The sequence below is a fragment of the Catharus ustulatus genome, chromosome 13 (assembly GCF_009819885.2).
Source record: "Catharus ustulatus isolate bCatUst1 chromosome 13, bCatUst1.pri.v2, whole genome shotgun sequence".
Classification (NCBI taxonomy): Eukaryota; Metazoa; Chordata; class Aves; order Passeriformes; family Turdidae; genus Catharus; species Catharus ustulatus.
This window is the reverse complement of record NC_046233.1, coordinates 1,412,841-1,437,832: the sequence shown is the minus strand read 5'-3', so window position 1 is coordinate 1,437,832 and position 24,992 is coordinate 1,412,841. Positions and strand designations below refer to the sequence as shown.

The 24,992-nt window shown below is 46.5% G+C and overlaps 1 protein-coding gene across 2 annotated transcripts; it reads right to left on the bottom strand.

The window, feature by feature from the left end:
• Positions 1 to 2,779: 2,779 nt before the first annotated feature.
• SUMF1 (sulfatase modifying factor 1) lies at positions 2,780 to 23,374 on the bottom strand. Of its 2 annotated transcripts, none has more exons than XM_033071528.1 (9): positions 23,238 to 23,374; positions 21,235 to 21,408; positions 19,504 to 19,578; positions 11,694 to 11,776; positions 9,711 to 9,833; positions 9,080 to 9,194; positions 8,230 to 8,343; positions 5,012 to 5,071; positions 2,780 to 3,593 (listed from the first exon to the last, which is right to left on the bottom strand). In XM_033071528.1, the coding sequence occupies exons 1-9, from the start codon at positions 23,358 to 23,360 to the stop codon at positions 3,486 to 3,488; spliced, it is 975 nt and encodes a 324-aa protein (XP_032927419.1). In that variant the 5' UTR covers positions 23,361 to 23,374; the 3' UTR covers positions 2,780 to 3,485. The 2 variants fall into 2 exon arrangements, with proteins under 2 accessions (XP_032927419.1, XP_032927418.1); XM_033071527.2 differs by lacking the exon at positions 23,238 to 23,374 and adding an exon at positions 22,836 to 23,074.
• Between the last annotated feature and the right edge of the window lie 1,618 nt (positions 23,375 to 24,992).

Here is a 24,992-nt window from a genome sequence, read left to right as displayed (position 1 = left end):
GCAGGACAGCAGCTCTGAGGAGCACAGCATCCCATCCTTTATCATCACTTCAGCCTCAAGGCAGCTGCCATCAGCTCTGCAATCACAGCAAGCAGCACATCTGTCACTCCCAGCACTGTCAGTACATGCTCAGAGAGCAAACCCAGCCCCTGCAGCATGAACAGGGTGATGCTGGCAGCTGTCTGAAAGCAGAAATACAGAAGTGCCTCTGAACAGCAACAGATTTGTGTTTTTGTGCTGAACAGATGCACGAGGCTCTTTCAGCTGCTAACTGATCCATGTTTTCACTACTCCAGGACCAGGCAGCATTAAGCAAGGCCTGGCCTTTCCCAGCACAGAGAGAAAGTCATTCCATTTTCTTTGCATCATCCTTGTCCAGCTGTAACAGCTGTGCAGGGCTTTTCTGAGCACTTCCTTCCACCAGGGGTGCACTGCCAGATGGGCACATTCTGTACCTGCACCTTCCTTCCCTTTCTGCAAAGATCAAATCCAGGCAGCTTCACACTGGCTGGTTTTGCTGTTTAGGATGGATAAACTGCAATGCAGTTTTTCTTTCATGTCACACTGTGCCATCAGCAGCACAAAGCCTCAGTTATTTGCTCTGGACAGTCTGATCCTGACCTGTTTCCTACCTTTTGACAGAACACACACAAGGGAGCACATCTCATGGGGATCAGCTGTCCTGCAGGTGATCAGTAATTCATTTTTAAATTACAGACAACTTTGATTTGGACCTGAAAGATTGGTGCCACTGAAGGACTGAGCTGTCACTCCCAGCTCAATGTGGAATCCAGGAAAACAGCTAAAAAGTGGGAGCTCTCTGTAATCCTGTTTACTCTCTAAGAGCAGTAGTGATTATCACTATTGCAATATTCATTGGGAGATTTACTTTCCTATTGAAATATAATCAGAATAGTTCAAGGATGCAGCTCTGAACAAATTGAAGTCCCCTGCTCTGGGGAGGGGGTTGGAAAGATGAGCTTTAAGGTCCCTTCCAACCCAAACCACTCTGATTAACCTGACACTGACCTGGGATAAAAGACATTCTGCTGTTTGCTAAACAAAATCCTGCTTGGTGTTTACCTTTGCTTCCTTGATAAGATGCAGTGTTAACCTCTCCCATTTAAGTGCCTTCCTGCTGCTGTTGGGGTTTACACAAGGCTGTGGGTTTATGTTTAGATAAACATTACCACGTGATTTCTCTTAGGGTTAATCATTAAGCCTCATTTCTGTCAGTGCAGAAAGCCCAAAGGATTTCAGCTGCTGGTCAGAAGTAGTTTACAGGCTGAGTGGACATGAACTTCACTCCTTGCCTCAAAGAGGGTTCTTGCTGCTGCAGCAGAGAAGCTCCCTGGATCCCACACCTTGGAATGCACAGGATTCCAGAGCACAGCCTGGACTACAAGGTCTCTTTGTAGGGGAGAAGTTGATCTGGTTTTCTCCCTGAAAAGGCACCATGCCAGCCACTTTCAGACCACAGGGCTGGGAGCAGATGATCCAATCCACTTCCTCTTTCCCTCCTGAGAAAAGTTTCAAGATTAGTTACAGCATCTGCACTCTTCATTTTCAGGATGACAGCATGGTTTGTTACCTTCCTGTTATGAATATGCACTTGGCATGATTTTGAGTAGTTAAGGAAGTGCAGATGAAAAAAAAATCCAGCCACCTTGAGCAGTATCTGGTCCTTGATCAGAGCCTTAGGGCAGGAGCACAGCTGAGCCCTCAGTCCCTGCAATCCAACCCCTCAGCCCACACCAGAGCTGCAGCTCCTGGGAGTGACCCAATCCCAGTTATCTGCTGAGAGCAAACTTCCCAGCACACAACAGGAACAGTGTTGGACTGCTCAAAACAGCCTTGCAAAAACAGAATCATTGCTAATTGAGTTCTGAACCGTGCTGACAGTTGTTGCTGTCTTTGTTCCATACAGCTCGTGCACTCCACCATGCCTTGGCACTGCAGCTGCCTGGGGGATTGGACCAAAATTCTACTAAAAAAAACCTCCCCATCAAGAAACTAGGAAAGAAATAGTTGTATCCCTTTGTTACATCTGCTAAATTTCTGTTCATTTTCCCCTTCAGGCTCCTTTCAGCTGCAGAGCCCCAGTCTGCCCCTCACAGCTCACTCAGTGTGTTCTTCCACAATGAATCTGGTCAAAGAGCTCAAAAGGCTCTGAGCCCCCTCTCATCCTCCCTCCTCCTCTCTTCTCTGAGTGCAGGATTAATTAGCAATAGCTCAATATTGTGCCATGTCATGCTGTGTCCTGGAATAGATTTTTCTGCTTGCTGGGCTTACCTGGACCCCACTGGAGGCTGGTGTTTGGTGAAGGACTCCCCAGGCATTCTCCTGTGTCATCTTTTCAACATGAAAGCAGTGCAGAAGGAGCTGGCAGGTGCTGGATTTGCATTAAACTCAAACCCAATTTTCTACAGCAAAGACAACGCTGGCAAGGACCAGCATCAGTGCCAAGGCTCTTGTTAAGCCATTGTTACATTCAGATCCCAAAACGAGGTTGCTTTCAATTACTCCCATTTCCCTTCTCACTTGCTAAAATTCCTTTTCAGTGAGGAATTTTATTCTCAACAAAACAGTTTAGAAATTTATCCTATTAGGTCTTAGAGTTCACAGTTCCATCTACCACCCCTTCCATGACTTTGAAGTGGAATCATTCATTAGCTTCAGTTTCTAATGAGGCCACTATGGCATTTTCCAAGTCCTTAAAACAAGCCTACACCGCATCCAAGAAATTCAGTAGAAATTCTATCAAGAAAAGTCTTTGGAGTAAACAAATGCTTGATATTTTATTCAAATATGTACAAGATTTCTCATCATCATCACCCTGAGGATCACTCTCAGCTGCAGAAGGCACTTCCTGAAGAGCAGCCCCAGAAGAAGCCCCTTTCTGGACATGATGAGTGGAATGTAACAAAGGGCAGTGTGAGCTGCCTGTGGGGAGAGCTGCCATCTCCCAGCCCTCATTCTTCACTCCTTCATTCTCTCTCAAAGCTGCCTAGAATTTCCTAACTGCCTAGAATTTCTTCTAAAGCTGTCTAGAAGTTTATAAAGTCTTTGCTTATTGCATTTGAGTGTAGAAGCTCTACTTAAATAAAGCTGATTAATCAAGATCTTGTCTAAAGAGGAGCTGTTGTAGTTGACAAGGTGGTGATCAGTCAAGGCTTGGACTCAACAATTCTGGAAGTCTTTTCCAGCCTAAGTCATTCTAGGATGAAGTAATCTTTAAAAACATGATTGGCATGTTTAGTTTTGTTCCAGCTGAATCCAAAACACTCTGGTCAGGATTTAAATCAGGCCAGGTTGCTCATGAACACCGAGGTTCTCCAAGCGCTGTTGAGTCGTGCTGGCTTTTCTTCCCTCAGCAGGAACTTCAGTCAAGGTTATTCCACTGTGTGTCATCAGCAGGGGACAGTGCTGACATTTCTGCTCCCTGGGGTGGGATGCAGCCCTTGCTGTGCCCGAGGGATGCCCTGTCAGTGCGGCCCCGGGGCGCTGGCGGCGCAGCGGAATCCCAGGTTGGACGCGGAGCTGTCGGGGGTGTTCTGGCTCCGAGCTGCACAGCGGTACCTGTAGCAGTAGGACTGCACAGCAACACAGAAAGGGAACTTCTTAGCACAGCTGAGGCTCCTCAGGCAACAGCTTGTTAGATTAACAGATTAATTAGTCAGATTAATACAGCAAAACGTTGGCATGGCTGTGGGACAGATCGATGAAGTGATACGGATGGAGATCCTGTGTTAGGAGTGAGGGAATCCTACACAGACACCAGCTGACACAAAAACTACACTGCATGGCAAAGTGGCTGATAAAGTACCAGCCAATCATCTCTCCTGCTCTGGAAAAAGCCAAGAGCAACCACTCAGCTTCCCCTCAGAGGCTGAGCAGTGTACCCATGTGCTAATGCCCCACTGGAATGGACAGGGACTGGCAGCACCTCTCTGAATGAGATGCCAGATTTTGGGATGGGATGGAAAAAGGTGCAACTTCAGCCTCTGTCAGCTCTGACAGGGAGAAGAGCACCAGCACACAAAGAGATCAGTCTGAGCAGACATCAGGCACCTAAAGAGCCCTTGTACTAACAGCAGTCAGTGGTTTTTGTCTTGATACACAGCCTAGTTTTATCACCTACAAAAAAAGACTAGGGCAGACTAGAATCTTCACAAACCTTCAAAATGGGTCATGTTATTCATCACTGAAGAGCCTATTCCAGTGTTAATTTAATCAAAACTGCTAATTAACATCTGACATTGATTTCACCTAAGGAGGAAATCGGTGTAGAAAATGGGATCTCACTGTAGAAAATTTAATCTAATTATGAGAGTGATTTGCCAGCCACAGGCTTTGCAAGGGAAGAAGAGCAGGACAGCTTTAATGAAACAGGAGATGGACAGAGGGGTTTTAAGCACTGCATGAGCAGAGTTTAAAACACAATTTTGTGTCATGAACAGCCATCACTCTGTGGTGACATCCTGGCTGTTCTGAAGGATTTTCAGGTATGCCACCAGCTCAGCTGAAACACTTCATCCTCCAGCCAGCTCTGCAAACACCTGACATCACTGAACCATGGAATTCTAAAAGGATTTGGGATTGAAGGGCCCTTGGAGTTGACCCAATCCCAACACCCTGCCCTGGACAGGAACACCTTTCACTACACCAGGTTAGAGCTCCATATCCTTTCTGGATCAAAGCCATTCTAAAACTTAAAAAACAAAGTCACATCCATCTACACTGTGACAAGTATCACTCAAGCTCTAGCATGAAAACAGCATTAGAAGCCTACATCAATTTTAAGTTCTGCATCTAAAACCCATACTGATTAAAAAAAACTTACTTGTTTTAATTCCAAGCTAAGCAAAAAGAGGTCCTTAGGAACATCAGGTGTTGCTCTTCATAAATGCCATGAAACCCCTTGACAAGCACCCAGGCTGCCAGGAAACTCTGTCAGAGGGTCATGGTCAAGTGTTTCAGAGGGAAGAGGGAGATGAAAGCAGCACATTACCTTATGGCACATGTAGGATCCACCCTTCTTCACTCTGTCCGTGCCCGAGGCTGGCCCTGTCTGGGGAGGGGAGGACACTGCTCAGTGCTCAGGGAACAACTGCTCATTCCAGGGAGCAAGGACATGGAAAAGGAGCAACCACAAATATTCCAGACACTGGTGTCTAAAGCAGACAGCTTGAAATAATTCTGCCCTACAGGATTTGCAGTAAATGTGCTTCCTCCTCACTGCTGCAAATATTTATTATTTATTATTAAATTAATATTAACACTTGCTCACTGCTAATGTCTGGTTTCTAAAGAGGATTGTAGCAGGAAGGAGATGAGCTCCAGCTTTCCCCAGTGACCAGCCTGGTCACACCTGGCATGGGTCCCACTCTCCTGCCCAGTCTCAAGGGGTACAGCTGTCTCCCACCCAGGTCTGCATTTCTGGGGTGATTGTTCTAGAAGAATCTAGAACAATCTACCCCAGAGGAGCATTTGTAACTGGACATAAATCCCAAGGACTGTGAGAAAACCTTGAGAGCTGATGTTGGTACTCCAGAAGCTCCTGCCTGCGTGCACCCCCTGAGTTTGACTGCTTTGTGTCAAAGTTCACCACACAAACTGCAGCAGCTTCATGTTTATTGCCAAAATTTATCCATGTGAAACAGAATTTGGCCTTTCACTGCATTTAATGGCACAAATACTCAAGGAAAGCCACACCCTGAGGCAGCATCCGCTCACTCCAAGCCTCCTCCAGAGCACAGCCCTGCTCCCACTCCAAACCTCTGGAATCTGTCCTGACAGCACCTGCAGTGGATGCAGTCCCTGCTCTGAGATAAGCCTCTAACCTCACAGCCATCACCCAGCCTGGGAAGCTCATTTTGAGGGAAGCCAGGAGAAAAGTGACCTAAAAAAAGTTCCACAGGAACAACACAAAGCAGAACAATGGGGCTGTGGAGCAGGATTTCCCCTAAATGCTGCAGTGCTGAGCAGCAATCTGTGCTACACTTTTATAAATGAAGAGGAACATTTTTGGTTAGTTAGAAAGCCCTAAATCCGTCATGTGGCAGCAATTTCAAAGGGCTGACCTGTTCTGTGCAAAGGCTAGTAAGTGCATCTTCTTATTAACTACTCATCTCTTCCACCAGGCAAAAACTGAGCATCAAAGGCTATTTAGCAACAAAAAATCCCAACTTAAACTGACCCCCATAGCCTCTGAAGGAGGATTAGAGCCCTGAAACACCTCACCACCTGCAGAAATCTGCTGTAGTGTCCTCCATTAATCTATTCTGCTTACTTAAAATCACTGAAGGTAAAGAGTTTATCACAAAACAACTGGCAAAGATGTCAAATAATCAGAAAACCAATAGACATCATCAGCATTTGCAGTGTTAATATTTGCCTGTGCACATATCTCCCTTAGAGATGAAGGAAACTGCCTTGGCTGTGCTTCCCCTCACTAAAAGCTAATCACAGCCCAGCAATTAAGGTCACATTTGATTAAAACAAGCAGATCTCTGTTCTATCAAACCCCTGGTTTATGGCCTGACCTGGAGAAGTGCACCAGCTGGTACTGCAGGGGAAGGACATTGGCTGCCTGCTGCAAAGGAGCTGTCCAGACTTTGATCCCAGATTTAAACCCCAGAGTTTACTGTACATCAGCAGGCTTATTCTGTACTGGAATACTGCAACTTAGTCCAGTCTGATTACATAAGTGCTTGTGCATTCCATTACCAAAGCTTACAAAAGTAGGATTGGTCTTTTAAAAGTTATTAAAAAAAACCACAGAAGCTTTTTTGTTAATGAAAATAAAATTGTATTTCTCTCATTACATCAAACAAATGCTTTCTGATGGTGCATGGTGATTTTCAGTGCACATAACTCTGTTTTGAGAGAAATCAATTTGCAAACAGAACTGCAGCTCATACCAAAAAAAAACAGAACCAGAAATCACCACTAAATAACCCATAAAGGGACTGTGGTTTGATTGACCTCACACACTGTCCTGTGAATTTTGCTCTGTTAAACTCCAAGAGTTTGCTGAAGCTTTAAACCCAGACACTTCAGAAAGTATTTAAAAACTAGGTGTTAACAATGAAGCTTTAAGGGGTTTTTCAGGTGCAAACTGATTGTCAGAATCCAGTGTCTGAGGCAGAGCACTTCAAAGTGAATTCCAAAGGGTTTTCTGATAAAATGGGTAAGGAAACTGAATCTCCTCGTGTGAAAAGGTGTCCCAAAATAGCCAGGCTGCAGTTATCTTCTGAGACACTAGAACTGATTAGCACCAGATCTATCAGAGCCCAGCTCCTCAGTCTCTGCAGAGCACAAGGCAGTATAACCTAAATATAGGATGTGTTCTCTGGGCTGAAAAGACTCTGAATTCTTCCAGAGGGTCAGAGCTCAGGCAAAGTTTTTTAACATATTTAGTTTAACAGCCAAAATCTTCAAAGCAGTTTTGTAGCACTGGAGAGATCTGGGCTATGCTGGGGAATGGTTACAAGGAATGGATGGAATTCTGCACACAGATTGTTGAGGGGGTTCATAATTGATTGTCTTGCCTTCACAAATAATTACCAGGAGTAAAAATAAACCTGCAAGTGCTTTTAAGTTGTAAGCAAATAAAAACCACTGTATTTGGTGGGGTTTTGAGTGACAAACTCTATGTGGCCTTACTTGTCATAAATCATGGGATTGACTCATCCTGGATAGCTGGGAGAGGAGCAGATCTAACACTGGAACTGGAATCTGCTGAGACAGAGCATCAGTGACCCCACACAATCTCACCCTGCAGGACCTGCCACAAAGGAAAACAAAGATTCACCTCTCAGAGCCTGGTGACTTCTCCTAAACCTCAGTTTTACCACATGATCAGTTTAAAACAAGCTACCAGAAACCAGAAAGAATTCATGAGGGGGAAAATAAGTACAGCTTATAGCAATATAAATGAACTAAAAACCTTCCTTTTTTAAAAAGAAATCATTCCATAAATCCTTGATTTCTGTAGTATGAGGCCAGTTTGGAAGCATTCAGTGGCTAACCAAGTGTTAACTAACCAAACACCACAAAAACTGCACCAGAGCACTGCAATTCCAGTGGGGATGAGCTGTGCTGTGATGCTCCCAATCCCCCAGCACAGCCCAGCCCAGCCCAGCAGCACACAACAGGGAGTTCCCAAGCAGCAATCCTGCTCACAGAGGGGATTCTGCACTCCCCATGAAGCAAGCAAACACTTACAGGGTTGTGAAGGTCCTGGGGGGAGTGGTGCACAGCCCACCAGTCAGATGTCCACTCCCAGGCATTCCCCACCATGTTGTAGAGGCCAAAACCATTGGGGGGAAAGGCAGAGACCTGCACAGGACAGAACACAGCTCTGTCACCACACAAAGCAGGGTTTGGAAAAAAACAAAACAGGATGGAAAGATGTGATCACCTCTGTGGCCTCAGCACCTTTTCCAGTGTCACACAGCATCTCCTCACTGGTTTTAGGGACTGACCCTCCTCAGAGAGGCACTGTTTGACCAGCAGACACCTGGCATCAGTGACCTGACCCCACTCCCACCAAGGAAAAGCCAGGGTGGCTGCCAACTCCTGCCTGTGCAGACTCCTCTTCTGATGAAACTTTTGGACTTACTTAACTACCATTAAATAATTCATTCACATTCTTGATTGCCTTTAAAATTCCACTCTGGTTGTTATACTAGACAGGCTCAGCCTTCCCCCAAAAGGGAAGTTTAATTTCTTTTAAACTATTGTGTGATTTTTGAGTTGCCAAAACTGCAAGGCCAGAAGTGCAGGCAGAAAGTACTTCAGTTTCTGATTATAAACTGACTGGGAAGGGGGAAAAGAGGTCAGTTTGAGAGGAACTAGAAGTTAAAATGAAACTAATCTTTACTTTTCAATTAGCTTGTAAAAGAGTCCCTTGATAATGCTCAAGCCTGCAGTGAAATTTAATATAACTTAAAATCTAAAATGAAAGAACACAGGCATGGAAAACAGCCATGGCTCATCCTCCTGAAGACAGAACTTAATTTTAGCAAGATTAAGATCATTTCCACATGCTGGATTGTCTTTGAGACTCACTTACAGGTGCAGTCCCCTTGTACCCATCCTCTGCAGTGTTGTTGGTGGGGAACTCTCCCTGCCAGATATTGGCATAGTGTTGTCCTTTGGGCTGCAGTTTGTTACCCCATGGGAAAAGCCTGGGAGAAGACAAACAGAGAGGCTGTCAAACACTTTTAATTAAAAGTCAGTGTAATACAGAATCCCAGAATGGTTTGGGTTGGAAGGGACCTTAAATTTCATCCAGAGTCACCTCATCCATGGCAGGGACACCTCCCACTGTCCCACTGCTCCAACCCCAGTGTCCAACCTGGCCTTGGGCATTCCAGGGATCCAGGGGCAGCCACAGCTGTGCCAGCCCTGCCCACCCTTGCAATTAATAAATTCCCTAATACTCAATCCAAACCTCCCCTCCTTCAGTTTAAAGCCACTCCCTGTGTTCTGTCCCTCCCTCCCTTGTCCCCAGTCCCTCTCCAGCTCTCCTGGAATCCCTTCAGGCCCTGCCAGGGGCTCTGAGCTCTCCCTGGAGCTTCTCCTCTCCAGGTGTCACCCCCAGCCCTCTCAGCAGAGCAGTTCTGAGGGTAAGAAACCCTTCCCAACCCCTCCTGATCTTCCAAAGGCCAGCTGCAGCCCCTGGCCAGGGACATTTTGGGTACCTGTTCTCAAGGCCCCCCCGACAGCTGTACTCCCACTCAGCCTCGGTCGGCAAGCGCTTCCCTGCCCACGTGCAGAAGGCCAGGGCATCATTCCAGGACACATGAAGGACTGGATGGTCCATCCTGGAAACAAAATGAACAGGACAAGCTGCTCAGGGCAGCAGGCAGAGTCACACAGCTCAATGTGACACCCACACAGGACTGAGCTACAGCTGGACCAGGCACCAGGTGACTTTTACAGGAAAACAGCAAAATGCTGGAAGGGAAATGCAGCCATCAGAGAGAAACAAGGAAGAGAAAATAATTCACTTCTGTTGGTCTCATCATGTTCCTACACCCAGCTCTAGACTTACAGATATTTATGGTTAAGTTAAAGATATTTATGGTTAAGTTAAAGATGTTTATGGTTTATTTATGGAGGCAGCACAGACCTGTCCACACCCTGCCCTCTGTGGGACCTGAGTGCTTTCAGACCCAGAGGAAAGCACTGAAATCCTGCAGCATCACCCCTGTCAAACCAGGATTCTCAACAGGAAAACGCACATGCCAATTTAATGGTGAATGTTCTTCAAGCCCCTGTGGCTCTTGTCCTGCTCTGGGTCCTGTCCTTGCTGTCAGCTGTGCAGTTTTGAAGAACTGACATGAGGAAGAGTCTTACCAATATCAGCTTTTGCAGCACCCTGTCCAGCAAACTGAACTGCAGACATTGAGCTGGGAAGTGATTTTCCTTGGGTGCTTTAAGCAGTCCCCTTTACACAAGAGCTCCCATCTTTAATTTGGTTCCAGGACTGGCATTAAAATCTTTGTCTTTTTTTCCAGAAAAAATGCCCAGGCATCCTTGCAGAAGGATCCTCCCCATCCAAGCCTCCAATAGACCAAGACCCTTCCAGAGCTGAGGGTGCAGGAAAGAGAGGAACTTCCTATAAACTTCTCTTTGCTGCCCCATTTAAGAGCCCAACATGTCCCTGTTAATCCATGGGGCCACTTGCACGTGCCAGGCTCCCAGCAGCTGTGCCAGGCCAGGTCTGCACCAGCCTTGCACAAGCCCAGAATTTGATGGCAGCTTTCCAGCTCCTGGCTGCTGGCTCTGACCTCAATTCCTGGCTCCCCCTAACAACGCCTCCAGCTATTAGCTCTATTTTTGCCTCAGATAATTCTTTCCTTGCCCTTGGAGAGCAGACAACTCGTTACTGAGCGCTTGAACCATCAGATGATGGTGCACTAACAAAGTCCTGTCCTTAGAGGACTCAAAAACCAACTAGATCTAGGCTAGAGAGTCTGACTTGATTTCAAAACGCTGTTAGAAACTTTCACTAGGTTGATGAAGTGCCAACTTGCCTGACCCCTGCCTAGAGAAGGAGCAGTTGCAAAGGTAGAGGTCCCAAATGAAGACAGCAATTTGATTTTCTAAGCCTAAAATTCATCCCACTTCAGACAAGCAATTGCATGAAGACCAACATCAGCAAGTTTCAGGGCTTGTGCAGGCAAAATGTGGGCACTGACTGTAAGAAAGAGCAGAGTTTTCCAAAGCATTTAGGAGTTCTAGAGAGTCAGAACTGATGTTTCACAGTCAGAATACAGTAAAAAAAAGGACAAAACTCTTCATTCTGTTGCCAGAGAAAGAGGCTTCCAAATCCCACATGGAAGAGTTCACCCTACCCAGACTCCTGGAGTGTGCACTCAGTGAGGATTTATTCTTCCTCCCCAAACCCAGCTGTGCACTGGAGTTTCTGACCCTTGGAAGAGCTGCAGTGTTTCACTGCCAATACACAAATGTGAGCAGCAAGCACAGGACCCTCAGCATGGTCCTGACAGAGCTTTGTGCCCCACATCATTCCCTTGGCCAAGGTGGGGAAACAGCCCCAGAAGCAGCAGCAAACAGGTGAGTCAATAAAACCCCTTTGCTGCAGCCCCAGTGCTGCTGGGAGGCACAGGGACAGGCAGCAGCAGAGTCTGAGGATGGAGTGGGTGCTCGTGGCTCACCTGCTGGAGATGCTGGAGTCTGGGCCCTCAGGGTGCCTCCAGCTGGCTCCTTTCACAGGCAACCACCAGGGAGCAGCTGCCACCTGAAAAAGGACAGGAGCAGCAGGGAAGGACACTTACATTCCCAGCTAGGGATTTTCTGAAAAACCACCAGATCCCTTCCAACCCAAACCAGTCTGTGCCTGCATGAATTCCCTCTCCTGGCTGACTTCAGTCTGATACAATCTGCAGAGAGGAAAAAAAATTACAACTTTGGCCTAAAGAGCATTTTCACCCTAATTATTTGCAGCCTGGACTCAACGTTTTGAGATCACTGGAACAACCCCCTGTGATGCCCTTTAGCTGCAGGTCAAACACACTTCTTGCAACACATTTGCTTTCCAGGTCATTAACCCACTAAGCTGATTCTAAATTATTTGCTCTCAGCTTCCAGAAGGTGGAGACAGAAGAACCACACAGGGAAGTGAAGCATGAAGACTTTCTCTTTTTTTAAATTTTTTTTCTTCCCCCCACCACAGCTGGTTTGCTGGGAAACATCACCCAGCCAAAATCCTCTGTAGCAATGCAGATACTGAGTAGTTCTCTCAAAGCAGAAGTCCCAAATTTGGTGCTTCACCACCAAGGAGTTTTTCCTGGAAGACATTCTTTAAGGATTTGTTCTAGAATGCTTGCTTCAGAGCAGAGGAGGTCATGTTTAACTGTTCTGTTCTGATTCATGTTCACTTAGAAATACTTATTTTAATAATAGGCCCTTCACTGAGGCAAAAAAGGAACATTTATGCCACCCATCAACAGTGGGTTTATTCCAGCAGCTGCCAAAATACTCCTATTACAGAAATAATGTCTATAAAGAACAAAAATCAAAGGAAATAGGCCTGGAATGCTTTAGGAGGTAAACAACCCAGAGGCTGGTTAGTCCTAGGCTGACTTTGTCAAGTGTTATTCACAGAGGAAGGAAAGGTGCCAGGAGTGTCACCCTTTAACTCAGCAAACCTTCAGAGCAAAGTTCAAACTGGTACTGAGGAGACCCAGAATCAATCTGCTCAAACAATTTTAACAGCAACTTCTAGGGGGAAGCTCATCCTTCAGCAGAACATGTAATTACACATGTGGGAGAAAAGATGATCTATGCCACACACAAATTGTTGAGAAAACTCTGGTCCAAGCTACACATCAAATCACTCACTTGGATATTTCAGTAGGAAAAACCAGCAGAAGTACCCAAACTCACACTTTCCTGAGTCTCTGACCCCCCAGCAAGGCCAGTTTTTACAGACCCTCTCTGACCCCTCCAGCACCACAATCACATCAAACCAGTTCTGGCTCAGTGCCTAACAAAGGATATTCTCACCCCAAGCAGAGCCACTGCCCTTGGCAAAAAGCTTGAGAAAATATCTGCTCTCTCACAGGGAATCACAGCTCTGTTTCTGAGCATTCAAACCCCCCAATGAGACCCTCCTGCAGATACTCTGCTCCACTCTCACAGCACTGTGGCTTCAGAGTGATGGAGCTGCCAAACTGATGAAACACTCAAGAGGTTTAAAACTAGTCTGATTTAACCAATTCCTTGCCCATATCGAGGTTTGACCTTTAAACTACACTGAAAATAGGACAGAAATCCAAAGTTAGCATTTTACAGCTATTTAAGGAAAATAAAAGAGCAGCAGAACCATTTGCTAAAGCTAAAATCTGAAAGATCACAAGAAAGATTTCGACAGTTTCTAAGCACAACATATTTTTGTAAATTAAACTGCTGGGTTTTAGATAAAAACATCTCTGCAGGAGACTGCAAAGATTTACACTTTAGACGACTTTAATTTTGGAAAACATTTTTGTGATGCAAAAGAAAAAGCAGATGCTTTCAATCAGGCTGGTTTATTTTAACCCAAGAAAAATGTCTCTCCACAGGAGAGCACTCAATGTGCACAGCTCCTGGTTGTGGCTCTGCTGAGCTGAGCACCAAATGGCTGCCAGGCTCTGCAGAGCACCCAGAGCAGTCCCACATCCAGGATAACAGGGAGAGCCTGCAAGAATTACCTGGAGATTCAGCCAAGGCAGCCCCTGGCTCTGCTGAACACACCTCCAGCTGCTCCTTCCAGAAATCTCCTACCTGAAACCTACAGCTCTCTCACAGAACTTCTCACAAGTCTTTAAAGCTTTTAATTGCCCTAAATCTAATTAGCAGAAGAGCTAATTAGACAGAGATATTACAACATCACAGTTAATACAGCCAAGTCCTCCCTTGCCAATAATGAGCTTAGTTACTTTCAGAACACTTCACACTTCCCTCCAAAACGTGTTCTGTGCAATCAGCAGATTCCTGCTGCCAGAATAGATGCTGCTGAATAGATCTGGAATCACAGGACAGTCCCCTTGCTTGGGGTTAATTCTGGCAGCATGTCACCTGTGCCAGGGTAGCCACACCTGCCCTGCAATCCCTGCACCCTCGTGCACAGGGAAACCCTTCCCAGAGCAAGGCTTGTTTTGGTCTGATCCAGCTGGAAATGGGATTATCCAGCCCTCCCCTCCAGGATTAAACCTTAAGGACTCACTGTTCTGCTTCTTACAGACTCAGAGCAGTGTGAAAAGAGAGCCCAGTGTGAGAACACTGGGAAGAGCTGGAACAATTAATTCCGACCCACGAGCTCAGTGCTGGGCAGAGCAATTTGCAGAGCTGAACTCCCACTAACAGCCTGCAGAAAACTCCTCCTAACTATTCCATTTTCCTTTCCAAGTAGGCTGGGACAGCCTAACTTTAATTGCTCCATTACCTCATGATGTCAAGATTTTTTAACTACTTCACAATTACTTTGAGGAAAATTCCTTCCTAAATCTATGTGGAAAAGAAAATGAGAGTGGGGAACATCACCAAGTGAGTTTCATTGTCAGCATTGTCCTGATGCAGTAAAACCCTAAAAACCACCCCAAAGCCACCCAGCCCATGGCCATAAAAACATTTATTAATCTTGCACTAACATGAAACAGGCCACATTTGAGAAAAACAACCCCCACTTGAGGAGCAAATCTCAAATTCAAATCAGATTTATGTATTTGAAAAATTCCCAAAAATAAACTCAACAGAGTAGCTCATCTTGGCTCAGACTCCAACATTTCCATCAAGTAGCAAGTCCCCTGAAATAACAAAGTTGTACATTTGAACCTTAAGTCAGGCCCACAAGACCATGACAAATTCAGACACGGGGCAAACATCAACTTTTTATTTTTTCCAAAGCATTCTAATGCTATTTTAATGCAGCACAGCCTTACATCAGGTCAGGATAAACAGCTGGAAAAAACCAAAAGTGACTGCAGAGTAAAAACTTCAGAATTAACTGTGTGAAAAGAGATTTTGAGTGTGAAGCAGCCCAAGTCTGAAAACCAATTTAAGAATTATTTATTAAGTGGTGGGTTCTTAAAAAAACCCTCCAGTTCAGAAGCTGACTTAATAGGCTGCCACTTCTTTGAATCAGCTGGTGTTGAGCTCTGTACATCTTTAATAGCCAAAAGGATTTGCTAGCATTGGTAGGACGTGAGAAATTATTTGTTACTCAGTAAAGAACATAATTTTTGGATCAGGTTTTATTTTATCCATGTGAGGCACATACACATAAATCTCTGACAGTTTTTCCTCCTCTAAGCCAGATCCTAAACCTTGAGCACTGATTGATGAACTACTGAAGAAAGAGGCAGACAGAAAATGGAACATTTTTAGGAGGGTGAGAAGTTTAAGAAATAAAAATAATTACTGTGCAATGGATCCACTTGAGTGTCCCTGCAGGGAACAAAGCTGCTGTAATTATGGACAAGGACTGGGACAGGATAAATCCTGTCACACACAGAGCCAAACTCAAACTCACAGTAGCAGAGTGTTTGTAACTCACACCTGCATCAGGGGCTGGATCTCCAGAGGTCCTTTCCAAGCCCAGCCAGCCTGGGATTCTGTGAATACCTGATTTTGCCAGCTCCTGCAATTCCCATGCTGTTTATTCTATCAATTAAAAGTCCCAGCTCCCCCAAAGCTCTAATTACAGAAGAATCTGTTCTCACTCTTAATTTCTAACGTTAATGACCTCCCTCATGAGCTCAAAAACAGAAGCAACAAGGGGGTTTGTTTAATATTGAATATTGACATTATCTGCCTTAAAATCCAGTATTTTACAGCAGTTTGAAACTGCCCACCAAGAAAAGGTAGCAGCTTTAAAATATATTTAATTTTACTTTGTAAGTCATCAGCTACAAAAAACATTTCAGACTTGACTGGAAACAAGCACTTTTATGAAGGGACCTTTTCTTTGCATAAGGAAAGGACATTGAACTTCAGTTCAGACAGTGTAAAACTTCACAGCCCTGTCAATCCTCCAAGAAAAACAACCACAAATATGTGATGCTAAAATCCACTCAGATTCATTAAGTGCAAGTTTTGGAATCAGAAGAAGCTTCTTTTGAGGAATTGATACCCTGATGAAGGCAGACACCTCATGAAGTCTAATTTCCAGCCAACATCTAATCCTGCACTCCAACTGGGCATTTTTTCCACTAACCAAGTGCACATGAGCTGCAAGGAAATGAGATGTGCAGGGATTTATCCCCAGCCTGAGGCACAAACCATGCCCTGCTTTAACGCTGCAGTTCTGACAAACACTTGCTAATGTTCCTGGCAATTCCCAGGGAGAATTCCTGCACATCCTTCTTTATCCCAGCAGTGGGAGTAGAGCACAAAAACCCACAGATGAACAGTTCAGGAGCTCCTTGCAGGGAGCAGCTGAAGCACTGGGGGCTGCATGAACAGCTCAGCCAGCCCACACTGGCACTGCTGTCCTACCTGCAACCAGGGCTCCTCTCAGCAGCTGTTGATGTTCAGCTGAAATGGAGAATGTTTCAATTTGGGATAATTCTGAAATAGGCAAATTGCACAGCTCCAGGCCACTGCAGAGATTTCCATACAAACAGGGATCAGAGTAGCATCCCATAGTTCTGGATTGGCCAGAACTTTGTGTTTGCTTGAGCTGCCAGTGATCCAACTCCACTGCATTCCAGACCCAAAATTCCATACCCTCACAGACAAAGGCAGCACATGTACTAGTATGCTCTCAGGCTCTTCAGTGCAGAATTTATCTGGCCTTGAAGCAAAAATTAATGTTTCTGCCTTCCATGAGCCAAGAATAACAACGTCCCCACCTCTCCAGTGAGCAGAGACTGAGGCTGCACTCCTGTTGTGCCATCCTGGTTCCCTTTTCTGTGGTACCTGGACAGCAAGGACAGCTCCTGCAGGGATTGGCCAGAGCTCTCAAATCCCCTCAGAATAAAATGGAATTACAGACTGGTTTGGGGTTGGAAGGGACCTTAAATCCTACCCAGTGCCACCCCTGCCATGGCAGAGACACCTCCCACTGTCCCAGGCTGCTCCAGCCCCAACATCCAACCTGGCTTTGGGCACTGCCAGGGGTACCCCCAGCTGCTCTGGGCACCTGTGCCTTCCCACCCTGCCCAAAATCCCACCTAGCCCTGGCAGTGGGAAGCCATTCCCCTTGTCCTGTCCCTCCAGGCCCTTGTCCAAAGTTCTCCTCCATCTCTTCTGGAGCCCCTTTAGGTCCTGGAAGGGGCTCCAAGGTCTCCCCAGAGCCTTCTCCTCTCCAGGCTGCATGTGAAAGATTTAAGATGTGAAGCCCTCAAAACTTGTCAAGCCCCCACAAAGCATTTCAGCTTCAAAGGACCTTCCCCCCCCACCCTACAAACTCCTTTTCCATCTGAAGGAGCCCTCCCCAGGGTTCCCAGTTCCACCAGTAACAGCCTCATCTGGCAGAGCACTAAATCCCCTTTCTCTGCCACGTGACCACCACAAACTTGGAGGCCAAAACTAAAATTTGAGCTCCCAGAAATCCACAACAATTCCATCATTGGCTGCTACACCCCTTTTTACTGCTTCCCTTCCAGAGGCTGAGGCCAGCCCACATTCCTGGCTATCTGGGAGCCCACCTCACCTCCAGGAAAGGCACACCCAGAGCTCCAACAATCACCCTACGTGCTCAGCTGGGTCACTGCTGCAGCAGCTGCCACCAGCCCCAGCTCTGCCCCAGGCCAATTGAGGCTCTGAGAAATCTGCTTTAAGAACTGGAGAAGACAAAGTGGCCAATCAGAGCAAAACCCCCAACAGACACACACAGCTCACCAATTCTGTTATAAACTATTGAGTTTGGTACCTCCACTTTCAGCTTTCCCCAGTTATTTCACTGCATGGGAAATACTGCTCAAAAAATTTACATTCCTGATGGTCTTTTCCTACATTCACATTTGCATTTCACATCCCTGTGCTTCACCTGGAGAAAACCTTGCCAAAACACTCCAGGGCCAGTGAGGCAAAGGAAAACCACAATCCTCTCTCCCATTGACTGATTGGAGGGATTTTCAGTGCCAGTAACACACCAAGATTTGTATCTTATTTCTGCTTTTCATCTGATTGAAGAAGGTGACTTTTAACAGCAAGTTTAATTTAACAACTCCAGAAAACCTTCATAAAGCAGCAGCCAAAAGAGACCAGTTGGGCTCCAATCCAGGCCTCTGGCATAACACTTGTCCTGTGAGCACTGCAGCCAACACTTGGAAATTTGGCTGACACACTCAGGAAGGTGGCTCCCAACACTCTGTGTTTACAGAATTGCCAAGGCTGAGCTTGCAGCAACATTCTTGGGGTTTGTTTGTTTGTTTTAAAACAGAGAACCTGATTGAGGGATTTCTGCCTCACAGGAACAGGAATTTCTCCAATAATGACTGTTGGGAAGGTGGGATGAGCCATTCATTTTTTTTATTTGCATTTTTTATTATTTTTATGAAGGCAGAACAAATCCATGGATGGATTTAGCATCAGTTATGCTGGTGGTGGGAACTGCAATTTAGCCTTATCTCTCACAGTGCACAAGTGTTAGTCCTGAATTACAAGATTACAAACTGCACTTGTAATCTTCCTTCCCTGGCAGGAGGAACCCAAATCCCACGTTCTTTGCCAGTCCCTCACAGCACACACTCACACAGGGCTTCCTGAAACCTCCCCTCTCTCAGGCACCCCCTTGAAAACAAAAACCCAACTGTGCCCCATCAGAGCTGAGGATAATTCTGACAGGAGGGGAGCTCAGGAGGTGAATTTGTCCAAACCTGTGCTCAGAGCAGATCAGCTCATCCAGGAGATGACAGGACACAATCTGCTTATCTGCAAGAGCTGCAAAGGGCACCTGACCTCTTAAAGAGGAGGTAAATGAAGCCTGAGGAGGGCTCAGCAACACATTCACAAGAGAAAGAGAGGAGAGGGAGAGCAGGGAAGATTTACTACAGAAGTTTATTGCTTTTTGAACCAGTATTCACTTCCACCCAACAGGAAAACTGGATCAGCTCCAGAGCAATCAGCACTGCCCCTCCCAGGATCACTGTGGTGCCCAGGGGGATGAGGGGAGCTGGAAAAGCAGCAAATGAACACAGTGACTTCTACAGGGGAGGAGAAAAAAACTCCAACCATTCACAACATAAGGAATCTTACAGACTCAGCCTGAACCTCTCAGATAGGGGGCAAAAAGAGACAACAAGGGGTTGATACCAATACTTGCAAATCAGGAATAGATGGTTTTAATTGCTTTTTAAAGAAAAAGGACAGAGAATAGACTGAAAATCCTCCCCACTTCAACCCATGATTCCAGGCCAAACACCTCTCCACAATCCCCATTTTTGCACCTGGGACATCACAGAGTTCAGTTTTCCCTGCTGTGACTGCCAGCAGAGCCCAGGGCTTGCTCAGGGAGCTTCCCCCTGCTGTGCTACTCACTGCTTGGTGGATGTCAGCCTTCACTGCTTCACTCAGCATCCCCTCAAACACAAAGGAGTCACCAAACTTCTCTGCCTATGGAAGGAACAAAGGATCCAACCATTAGCATTCATTATTATTCAAAGGAATGCTATTCTTAGAACCACACTCAACATCCACAGCTTTGCTTTATCAGGGATAAGAAAATTCAGAGAATCATGAAGGTAGGAAAAGACCTCCAGCACCATCAAGCCCAACCTTTGACCAAACAAATTCTAATAGTGAATCTGAGCTCTCTTGTGAGGAAGCTGTTTTGGAAGAGAAAATAAGGGATTTTTTCTCTGGATGTTGCTTTTGGGCAGATGGCAGCTCACCGAGCTTCTGCACATGTTTTTACTTTTATTAATTAAAAATGCAGTTCTGATTGTCCCAACTGCTTTCAAATGCTACAGTCATCAATCTAATATGAAAGAGCAAATTTAATTCCTCTTATTTTTCCTTTGGGAATCACAATAAAAGTGTCACTGCTCCACCATCACTATCACCATGCTTTAAAGTGCTGCTACAACAATAAAGAGTTAAGAATAACTCAATAATTATATCTAGCACTATATAAATCTAAAAGAATAAAAAACACAAATAATTTTGATCAATCACAGTACATTATACCAAGAGAAAAAGGAGGGAGGAGGGGTAAGTGGAGCACTCAGCTGCACCAGCAGAGCCATGAAGTCAAACAGAGCTCACTTGATGCAGTTCTACCTGCCAGGGCCCCAGGAACATTTGGGTAACACTCTCAGGAACAGGGTGGGATTGTTGGGGTGTCTGTGCAGAGCCAGGAGTTGGACTTGATGATCTTTGTGGTCCCTTCCAGCCGAGGATATTCTGTGATTCCACATTTAACCCCACCACACACTGCTCATCCCAGCAGCTATTTGCAACAACCAAGCTTTGTTCCACTCCAAATAGTTCAAACCACCTTTTTTTTCATAATTATTGAGCTAAGAAACAGAAAGAGTAGACAAAAAAGCTCTTCATCCAACCAGAAGGATCCTGCCTTCCCAATGAGAACCAGCTCATCAAGTGAACTCAGCAAAGTGCCTCCTTTGAGACCTGCTCTTTACCGAGGCTTTCATTTGCCTGAAAGGGCTGTCAGGGCTTTGTCAGAGTTGCTTAGGAACAGTCACCTGTCAGGAGGGATCTGAGCCTCAGGCACAGGTGGCTCCTTTCTGGGAGGAACCTCAACATATTCTTAGTCCATTGTTCCCAGGAACACGCACACAATTATCAGTGCAGCTGCTATCGTCTCCTCCTTAGGTACAGGGCTCTCTGTCACCAGCAAGGAGCTGTGCTGCAGAGTCTGGCCCATCTCAGTTTGCTAAACCCCTGCTCCAGGTTTCTCTAAAACAAGGAGAATCCAACCTGCATGTACTGCTACAAAGAGCTTCAGGACCCAAATGCCAAAAACCCCCAAGCAAACCACCCCAAAAAGCCCTGTAGAGACCTGCTGGCACCACCCAGGCTGCAGGGTAGAACCAAGTTCAGGTGACAATTATGACAACTATTAAACACAGCAGCAAACACTTGACTGTCCTTGCAGCCCAGGACAGCAAGGTCAGACAATTCCTTCTCCCCACCAGCTCCATCAGAAATACTGGAGCATGCAAATCCCAAACAACTATTGTGGTGTCCTACAAAGAGAAAAGCCTGGGTTTTCAGCTGGGATTTTCTGAGGCTTCCCTCATGCCTTACCTCAGTGATGTAGCCTGTGGAATTCACAAATGTCTCAAAGTCCTGGTTGCTGACCTCGTACTGGTCCATGTAGAAGCTGTCCACGTGGACTCTCCTGGCAGGGCCCTCTCCATCCTGCTGGATTTGGGGCTCGTGGGTGCCCATGGTGAACACCCCTCCTGGAATGGCCACCATCTGCACAGCAAACACCACCCAAAGGTTGGGAAAGGGAAGGACTCAGAAGCCCCACGCTGGTTTTACTCCTCCTGCACCTCATCTTTGCAAGTGGTTTTGAAACAGCATTTTCACCAGACCATTTGGGGAAACAGCAAACAACAGAAATTGGGAACAAATTCCCACCTGCAGCTTTTTTACAGGAACTCTGGGTCATGCTTGTGCTGCAGGAGGAGAAACATGCTCTGTTTCCTGTGTTACACCACTGCCAGAGGAACAGTAAATGAGTTCACAGCAGCTCCCCAGCACCTCTCCTGTTCTCCAGGGCAGCTGGAGTGAGTATTTGGCATCACCTTACTCATCCCATTTCAGTGTTTCTTCTCCACTGCAGATCTCTCCTGCTTGGCTCTCTCCCAACAACACCTAGAATTCACACAACTTGAACTGGCCCATAAAAAATGCTACAAACATCTCCTTTGGATTACCCACATCTGAAGCTGGCTCTTAACTTTCTGCACTGGGAACAATCCGAGCTCTTACAGACAGTGTGAACCTGACTCCATAAAAGGGCTTCAGGATAAACTTGCTTACATTTTTTAAGGCTTAGGAAATGACAACGTGGTGCAAAGTTGCACCACTTCCTCCCTTCCAAGCTCTCTTCAACCCTTGGTAGCTGAAACAACTCCCTGAAAAGGTTTCCAAGCCAGGCTCAGAACTCACTGGGCTAAAACCATGTACAAAATTAACTCCTAGTGGCTCTCCAGCTCTAAAAAAAAATAAAGTGTAAATAAATAATCCTGTTTGTGGATGATGCAGAGGCCACATAAAGATACACATAAAGATGTTTTCCAGCTGACTTACGTAGTGAGCAAAACTTAAACCAGCAGTAATTACCTTTCATTACCTACTGCTGGAGCTGCCAGCTGCATAAAGAGACAAACAATTATTTCATCCTCCAGACCCACAGTGAGCTGCTCAGGTTTGTCACACAAAACATCCATCGGTGATGTGGATCCCAAGCACAGCGGGGATGATTTAATTCACGCTCTCTATACATTCCCCAGTGGGTGAAGGTGCAGTACCGGAGTCACCCTCGCTGCTGTTCCTCTCCCCCTCAGCGAGTTCCCGCACTGCCTGTCGGACACAGGTCTGTCCGAGCTGCTGCAGCCTCCCGGCACTACAGTAGAGGCTGCAGCAGAGGCAGCCCCTGGTGTTTTCCTGTTCTCTCCGCGAGGCAAGAGCGAGACGGGGCCAGCAGCAGCACCCGCGCCCAAGCCCAGCTCCCCAGCGGTTCGGCCCCCCCGCCTGTAATTTAGCTGAAGTTTCTCCACAGCAATTCCCCGGCTGCTCGTTATCCCGGAGGAGGCCGTGCTCCGCCGGGGCCGCCCCACGGCCCGGTCCGGCCCCTCAGTGGCGGAGCCCCCGCCCGGCCCGGCCCCGCCGCTCACCGGCCCGCGCCCGGCGCTCCGCCCGCTGCCCGCCGCCGCCGCCGAATAGCGCCGCGCCGCCGCCTCCCGCGCGTCCCTGGCGGCCCGGCTGGCGCTGCAGCCGCAGTCCCCGGTCCCGGCGGTCCCAGCAGTCCCGGGGGTCCCGGCGGCCGCCGCTATTCCCATTCCCAGCAGCAGCGGGAAGAGGCAGCGGCACAGCCCGGTGGGCGCGGCCATGTTGGCGGCGCGGTCACGTGCCGCGTGGGTCACGTGACAGGGCGCGTCTTAAAGGGGCCGCGCCGCGCCCTGAGGGGACCGTGAGGGGCGGGACCGGGGCTGTCCCCTCGTGTCCCCTCCCTGTCACCTCTGTGTCACCTCCGTGTCCCCTCCATGTCCCCTCCTCGTCCCCATCCACACCGATACCTGCAGAGCGCGTGTGGATGATGAGACACTCTTCAGGGCCTCTTTACTCCAGAGGAGACTGCAAGGAGAACTCAGCAATCCACATAAATACCTGAAATACCCACGGGAATCTCCGCAGTCCATACAAACACCTCAAATATCCGTACAATATCTCATAAAGGACACCAAGAGCATGGTTCTGGACGCTTTCCAGGAAAGGTGCTTTGGTGTTCCCCTCTCCATTGGGGAACTCACGGTTCTTGTGTTTTCTTTCATTTTTCCCGCAGTTCACTGTCATTGTTGAAGATTCTATAAAATCTTTGCTTTCTTGTGGGGGCTTCTGTTCAGAACTGTCAACAGAATGGATCTTCTGCATCATCCCCTACGCTGAAATAAATCTTTGCTCATCCTGCAGGATATAAATTGAAAATACTCCATATAATTTTTGGTTGTACTTGCAGCAATGAGAAGCATGGCCAGAGTGAAGAGGGATTTTATTGAGTGCTGAAAGGAACAGCACTCGAATGTGTTTGGTGAAGTTTTACTGTGTAAAATGGCATCGCTGGGAGGCCTCACACGGATGAATTCCAATTATCCATCATTAATCCCTTTTGCCCTGTGACCTGCTCCAGAAAGGCATCAGAGTGCAAGAAAACAAATGAATGCAAACTTAATTATATGACCACCCCTTGCTGCTTTGGGGTCAGAAAATGGAAATATTCCTTTTGTGTTGACGCAGTGATCTTTGCCCTTTGTTAAGGAATAAATGTCTGTGTAAATGAGAGTTAAATCCAGCTTATCTCCTCCTGCTAAATTTTTCCCAACACAATTCACCGAAGCGAGAGCAAAATGTAGGCATCCAAATTCTACAGAATTCTAGAACTGAAAACAGTCTGCCAGGATAGCTTCCCCTTATGAAAGCCATGGGATTCTGCCTGTGTGGGGATGGAATTGAGGAAAATCAGCTGATTTCCAGTGAGCTGGGACAGCTCTCTGGTGTATCCTGCCCACTCGTTCTCATGGCTCGTTTTCCCGGAATTCTTGTGTGCATCATTTGTGCAGCTCCATCAGGAGGGTTCATATTCCTTCCTCTCCCCAGAGAGCAGATGAAATAATTACAGTTTGCTTCTGAGCAACATCCAGCTTCCAGTCTGACATCCTGAACACTTTGGAGAACTTTTGCTGGTGTGGATCATTTTGTTGTCAGCCATGCAGGCTTTAGTTTTAACTCACACTGAGGAATGCTTCTGTTATTAAAATGTGATGGGAATGAGAGATTTTCCAGCACTTCACTGAGGGGCTGAGGTGTTCCAGCATTTGTCAGGAGTGCTTTTCATCCCTGAGTGCTGGCATGGATCTCCCTAAGGACAGGGAACTTCTGGGATCATCTTCCCCATTGTGAAGACAAGCCATGAGCAAGAGGAGACAGATTGATCCTCTGAGTCCTGGAATATCTTCTGCTCTCGTTTTTCTTCCAGGGCTGTTGAGCTGCAGCTGAGCCACGAGCAGAGACAAAACCTGTGCAAAGCAGGCTGGAGGTGCAATGACAGCCCAGGGAAGTCAATGGTTAGTTGCAAATTTGTCAGCCTAAAACAAGACAATAGAAATAAAAATCAAATAAAAGACTTCAAGCTTCATTTTAACATCTTTCATCAATGCTGAATTTCCATAATTGCTAAAAATAAAGTAGGAGTGGAGCAGAATAAGGTTGAAAAGGAGAAAAAGAACAAAGTACTCCAATAACAAAAAATAAAAATCCCTCACAAGTTGACTTGT